Below are 7,395 nucleotides of genomic sequence, written 5' to 3' on the forward strand. Positions count from 1 at the left end.
GAATAAACATTAGTCCCAAGGGGCTTTGTTTAATTTTTTAGATATATTGTAATAACTTTATATTAATACTTAGTCCAATGTTTTGTTCGACACTGTACATATACATACATATGTATGTATGCATGCCCACATTTAAATAAAACATCAATATGGCTTTGCAATTACTACCTTGTGGTTTTATGTAAATATAATAATTTTTACTTTGACTGTTTTCAAAAAAGTGCAAAATTATGCACACAACAACAGGGCCAATCAATTTGCATTTCCAATGAACGAAAGAGCTTCAAAAATTACATAATATCAATAAAAGATTTGCCGCAAAGGAAACAAACAAAACAAATCCACCAAATCAAGTTAATATATGTAGGTAACTTGCATAATAAAATAGTTGAAAAGCTAAAAACTTAGTGCTAACTTTAATTGGTATAATGCTGACACAAGAGTACCGCATTGAGTAGGTGAGTTATTGCTGGGACGCACAGAGCGTACAGGTGTGCGAAAGGAGTCAACTGCCATTCCATGGAAGCCCATAGGTAACCGAATGCCGGCATTTTTGCGTTATTACAGACACTCCTTAGCTACGCTGCTAGTAACTAAATCAATAACTAATATAATATATGTATGCATATATAACGTCGGTAGTACTATGAAGCCAAATAGTTGGAGATATCTTTAGCGATTAATTGATGACGAACACTACTAAAAAACGAAAATATTGATGACGACTGCTTTTGCTTCTTCTACATCGTAACAAAATCGATTATAACATTCATAATATTATACATCCATAAGCGTATACAATCCACCACCTTTGACATCTTAACAAAATTGCATGGAGCCAACACAAAATTCCAAGCACTGAAGCACCACACCGGCAATGAGCGAAAACACAGAAACAGAGCAACTCCAAAAGAAGAGCAACAAACAACTGACCAGATCCCCTAAGTTTTTATGCGAGCAAATGCGATAGCAACAGCAGTCACCAATCATTGTGAACTGACGTAATCGCAACAACAGTAAATACAGCGACACTGACTTTTTTCTGAATCGTCTGTCGCCAGGTTTTTTATTATAGCAGTCCCATCCTCCTAACATCTTTGATGGGTTTCTATATTAATAAGTAACAACTAAAATTCTTTAAATTCGAACTAAAAATTTCGTTAAAAGTTTGATAATCTAAACAATCTGCTGCCTTATTGTTGATCCACCAAACAAACACAAAGTTTGACTCGATAACTCACCTCCATTTTCCAGCTGTCCTTTTTCAGTGACCAAATTTAAACTGAAAACTTTTTGATTAATTCAACCTTCTACTTGAATCAAGTTTAATATATGTTTAGTGCTTCAAGGCACAATCACTTTAATTAATTGTAATAATTGCTACTTTTTGGTTTGGGCGTGAACGTAAACGCTGTGACACACACACTCGACACAGTTTCCACTTGTCCCTATGAAGGGATGCACTTCTCCGTACCGATGGTTAAAGGAAATTGTTGTATATGCACAAGCCGGCACTACACTGTATACCTCTAAAACACTTCAATGATTAATTATTCGATAAACGTTAATAATTGAACTTCAATAGAAACAATTCCAATAACAAACTGCGAAAACGATCCGGACGCATTTGATGTCTAATAAGAAATAAAAACAACAAAATAACCAACCGTAAGAAGAAAGTTAACTGTGTTGCAACTTTACGCTGGAACTTGAAACGCCGAAACCGACACAGTTTCACAGGGTGACACAGTCGCACGAAAATAAATTTTAATACGTTTTAGAAGCGTTCGGAAAGTATTTCACATGTGGAATATTAAAACATATGCAAAAATTTAATAAAAAAATATATAATTATAAAGTAACGAAATGAAATAAAACAATAATGTAATAAAAAAAATAACAAAATATATTTAAATAAAATCAAATAAAATTTCATTAAGTTAAATCAAATGAAATAAAATATAATTAAATAATTTCAACAAAAAATTTAAATTATGAAAATTAATTTATTAAGTTGTATTAAAACTATTAAAGAAATTAAATAACCCAAACGCAATTGATTATTAGTAGCATACCCCTCTTGAAGAACTTCAAAACACAAATATATTGTTGTAATTTTTTATATTGAAACGTTTGAAAAGTTTTATCTTTTGATCAGTTATCAACAAGAATTAAGCAGGATAAGCACTTGTTCCATTCGGATTTGGATTTAATTTGTTTTCATTAAAAATATTTTTGTTTCTTTTATAATTAATTTGAATATTGAGAGAATTTCACATAAAACTTAAGCTCAAAATAGAAGTGAGTGCCATATAACAACACCATAACCTTAGTATTAACCAAAACGATATTTATGTCACCTATTATTGGTGCCATTGCCATAAACAGATGTTATTTACATATATTATTATTAATTTGTGCATTTCGAAGTGCAGAACGTAAAGAAAAAATAACAAGTAAGCATTGACGAGGAAATTAATTTATTAATTAGTATTTTACGTATTAATATAATGACATTATATACCACAATGCAGCAAATCACCATGCAACACAATGCAACTGGTTATGGTCACGGCGAAAAACCAAAATTATTTGGTCTTTGAGGTTATGGTTATGTGTACGGAATTATGGTATGTCTAATCGATTTCACTTTGCACTTACAAATGTTGGTGCGATTAGCAAATTTATGGCGTTATGGTTATGGCACCTGTACTTTGTACTTAATTCTGGTTACACGACTCTAAATGCAGTTTTATATAATCCACCTACAAATCGCACGGCCACTGCATTGTGGAACTAGTTCGTATTAATGACGGCAATAACTTCTGCATTCTCAAGGACTTAAATTTACGGAATGTGGAATGGTCATACATAGACAATAGTTTTACCTTATTCCTAAAATATGTTAATAGTTCCTCTGAATCGTATGTGGTAGATGCTTTAGGTATTAATTTATCCCAGATAAATTGTTTCACTCATAAGTTATCCAGGCATTCATGATATTGATGTCGTCGGCTTTGGTCTGGTGGTGAACGAGAACAAAACGAAGTACCTCCTGTCATCAAACAAACAGTCGGCGCCCTCGCGTATCGGCACCCAAGTCACTGTTGACAGCTATGATTTCGAGGTTGTAAAAGACTTCGTTTATTTAGGAACCAGCATTAACACCGATAGCAATGTCAGTCTGGAAATCCAACGTAGAATCTCTCTTGCCAACAAATGCTACTTTGGACTAAGTAGGCAATTGAGTAGTAAAGTCCTCTCTCGACGAACAAAACTAACACTCTACACGACTCTCATCATGCCCGTCCTAACGTATGGCGCAGAAGCTTAAGCGATGACAACATCCGAAGAAGCGATGCTTGGAGTATTTGAGAGAAAGATTCTGTGCAAGAATTTTGAACCTTTGCGCTTTGGCAACGGCGAATATCGCAGGCGATGGAACGATCAGCTGTATGAGCTTTACGACGAGCGTCTACGTTGGCTGGGTCATGTCGTCCGAATGGATACAAGCGCTCCGGTTCTGCAAATATTCGATGCGGTACTAGCTGGTGGTAGCCGAGGAAGAGGAAACGCTCCTCTATGTTGGAAAGATCAGGTCGAGAAGGTCTTGACTTCCCTTGGTGTTTCCAACTGGCGCCGATTAGCACGACAAATGAACGACTAGTGCGCTTTGTTAAACTCGGCCTAAATTGCGTAGCTGTTATCGCACCAATCAAGAAGAAGAATTCCTCCATATAGAGCTAGAAGTGTGCTAATTAGCTTAAAACATCACCTTTATTTTTGACAGTTTTAAGGTGTAATTAATTCACAATACCTCCTCGAATGCATTTGTTTCCATATTATAAACAGGACCCACCGTAATAGAGAAATTCTTTACTCAGAGATAAGAGTACTCCCCATCAACTCAACCGAAACAATTTCCATTGAACCCATTTTTAACGCAAAATTTAATACAAACTCTTTGTTGCAAATTCAAATCCATTTTCAAAACTACAAAAAATCATAAAACTTTGTAGAGGTAAATTTACTCCATACTTTTACAAATGCGGAAAGAAAATAGAACTCAAATCAATTGACTTAGAGCGTCACCTGGTGGCTGTTTCGGGAACTTTTTGATCAAGGTGGTATGACTGTTTGCTCGGGTAATTCTTCTTGCGCCCGTTAATCTCTAGATCCATTTGCTTTGCTTCTTTATGCAGTCTAGAGAGTAACAAAAGACGCGGTTGTTAAGGCAAAAATATCGAAATCGAATAAAATCATCCATAACGGAAAAGTGCAATAAAATTTACCTCGGTCTACCCATAAAATACAATTCAATGAGAGCTGGACTTTGTTGTTTTTTTTTTGCAAACACCTTCGGGGGCATTTATGTTTCAAAGTAATTTTGAGTATTCTGAGAGGCACTCCAGACGTTTCCCGTATCAATTAATATGAACTATTCTATTGCCTTTGCTTTTTCTTCTACATCCTGTGCCGATTTTCCTCCAGTGAAACCTTACATACCACATTGTGATACACACTACTGTATTTTCCATGGAAGTTGAGTGGCGTGTTCATGTTTACTCTTTAACATTCCAATTTTAATTTGAACTCCTGCATAGTGCCGGTTATGTTTAAATATTGGCTGCATACATAAATCAATTGTAGACACAGGAAAGCAAAATATTTTCCAAATTTTATTGCTTTTGTAAATGGACACATACATATTTACATGCATCCATTTGCATGCACATAAATATGCGCCGTTACATACGATTCCTTATTAAACGTTGATTTTGCATCGTTGAGGCCAATTTGTGTAATATTATATGTTGAGCGCCCTGACTCTCCCTCGCCCTCAAACCTATAAATCAATTCGGAATATTTCAAAAGGGGAATTTTTCTATGAATATGTGATTTACAATAGAGCTAAAGTGAAGAATGGAGCGAAAGATACATGGACGAGCGATATACCATGCATTTGTACACACATGCGTATGTACATATATAATATAAGAGGTACAGAGGTAACTGTGCAACATGGATGCTCAGTTCCTTTATTTGAGAAAACAGTACTGGTGTTTGTCATTGCTAATGGTGCTTGCCATTAAAAAGTTTAAAATAGCTACCCTCGAATTTTTCGCCATTTATTAAAAATAATTAAAAGCCATTGCGAGAATGCTGATAAAAAGGAATCGTTATTACCTTCACCTTGAGAACTTGCGAAACTTTAACTTGCAAACATCCTTTCGAATGTGTGTGTTTGCGTGTGTATGTGCATGGACATGTACATAAGTTGACGCTTAAATGCTTAATTTCGCCTACTTACGCACCTGATAAACAAAATAATGTTGCAGCCATGAGTGCATAGCCCACTAGGGAAATCTATTGCTTCCCCACTGGTTCCCACCATTAACTAAGCTGCAATACAACTAATTACTGGAGTAGTGGGAGCAGTGAGTGGTATACTATGACAGATAGCCTATTTTGTATGGAAGATATAGAGATGTTAAAGGCGAACATATCAATAAGGTATTACTTGAGACGCGACTTTTTAATTTTTTTTTCACCTTGGTGGGTGTAATGTTAACAGCCAGAGAGCCGAGGGCAAATTCAGATTTTTGTTATTAATACCATCAAAATGCATAGGGTTTTTCGTAGATGTACAAGTAGTAGCACCTCGATAGATTTGCCCTGAGTCTTGGCCAAACTCTTGAAAGTCTTGGCCGGATAACAATTGAAATATTTTGAATCTTGCAAAATGTGGTCTTTCATTGCTGGGCTATTCTCAGCGTAGTTTCCATGGAGGTCACTGTGGTTCGGTATACAGTATTACTACTAAATATATTACACCGTGCGACTGTCTGTAAAAGTTATCCTGGAAAAAATGTCATGTGCTTCATATAGTAAAACTGCGTACTGCGTTTTTCATTTTGTCATCAATTTAATTTTTTAAAAGGCTTAAAAGTTACCAAAGACCAAAGTTTCAAAAAATTAATTTAAATACTTGTGCTTCCTCTATGATCAAATGGATATCAAAATTAAGAAGATATATCGAGATTTAAAACAAAACTAAATTGTTTAATTTGCGCCAGTAAAAATATAATACTGTAGCACTGCAAAAAAATTTAATGCAATTTGTTGTGATCAAAAAACAAACTTTAATAAAATATATTTGAGATTAATCAAATGGACTATGAACGATTAAATTCAGTGAGAAAATTAAAAATGCTCCCACTTACCTATACTTGAAAGCAGAAAGCAAGATTGCTTGACCATCGCTAAACTGTTCTTGCTTTCACATACAAGATTTTCGTTTGGTGAGCAGCGGATTTCATTAGCGAGCAGAGAATTGGTGACACGAAAGCAGCTAATAGATGCATTTATGTTTATTTATTTATTTATTAATGTGTATGTAACAAAATTCAGAACAGACATTTAAGATATAAATTCAAAACATAAAATTCGAATTTTACGATATTTAATATCAAAAACAGTAGTAAAATTAAATTATCAAACAAGAAACAATTGATTTTAATTTTATATGGTAATACCACTCTATGACCAAATACTGTATCACTTTTTCATATTTATACTAAAAACTTATCTCATTTACGAGTACTTACGAAGTAAATTTTTTCCTACAAGTCTTGTTCACCGTTCTGGGTGAGTGAGAGAAGCGCAGTGGGGCAAAGAATTTGGACAAAGTGTCATAAAAATACTGTTGCTTCTTTGACGAGCAGCAATTACCATTGCACATAAAACAGCAAGAACAACAACAAAGTAAACAGCAAAAACACACCAAAAATTGTACTCTTTTTATATTTTATAAAGCATCAACCGACAATGAGAACAAAGTACTTTTACTTATAAATTGATGTGTATATACATATATGCAGTTATATGTGTATGGCTGAGTAGAGAATAAGGGGAGCTCTTCACTCGAAAAAGAAGTTTCTCAACACACGCCATGCTTACACAGTTGTTGATGGCCGCCATGCCAGAAGTGATAACAATTGTCAGCATAAAGCAGCGTACGTTCCAAACGACAACAACTACGCGAACTGTGTTAGCGCCTGTGAAACTCATTTACCAAGTTGCCGGGAAGATAAATGCGCGTATGCTTAAAAAAATAATTACCACATAAATTGCCACAATCCAACACTGCTCGTGGAATTGTAGCCATAGTGGGGAAAATATATTGCGAAAAGAGTAAAGTAGCGATGAAGTGGAAGAAAAATTAAATTGTTGTCTCTTAAAAAAACAAAAAGAAATTAAGGGCCCTATTCTGGCTCGGTAAAAAACTTAACTATCGTAAACTGATTGTTTATAATATATATATTCTTAAATTCTAAATCCCTATGACATTTTTCAAGCTTTAGTAAAAAGTGCCGAAAAACGAGCTACGGAAAA

The 7,395-nt window shown here is 34.6% G+C and overlaps 1 protein-coding gene across 1 annotated transcript in view; it reads right to left on the minus strand.

Moving 5' to 3' along the window:
- LOC129247695 (tropomodulin-like) overlaps nucleotides 1-1,652 on the minus strand; it is a 63,320-nt gene extending 61,668 nt beyond the window's left edge. Inside the window, exon 1 of the mRNA XM_054886959.1 lies at nucleotides 1,242-1,652. Coding sequence (XP_054742934.1) covers nucleotides 1,242-1,247 — 6 coding nt within the window. The 5' untranslated portion in view covers nucleotides 1,248-1,652. The remainder of the gene's footprint in view (nucleotides 1-1,241) is intronic.
- Nucleotides 1,653-7,395: the final 5,743 nt, after the last annotated feature.

This window comes from Anastrepha obliqua, chromosome 1, assembly GCF_027943255.1.
Source record: "Anastrepha obliqua isolate idAnaObli1 chromosome 1, idAnaObli1_1.0, whole genome shotgun sequence".
In the NCBI taxonomy this organism is placed as follows: domain Eukaryota; kingdom Metazoa; phylum Arthropoda; class Insecta; order Diptera; family Tephritidae; genus Anastrepha; species Anastrepha obliqua.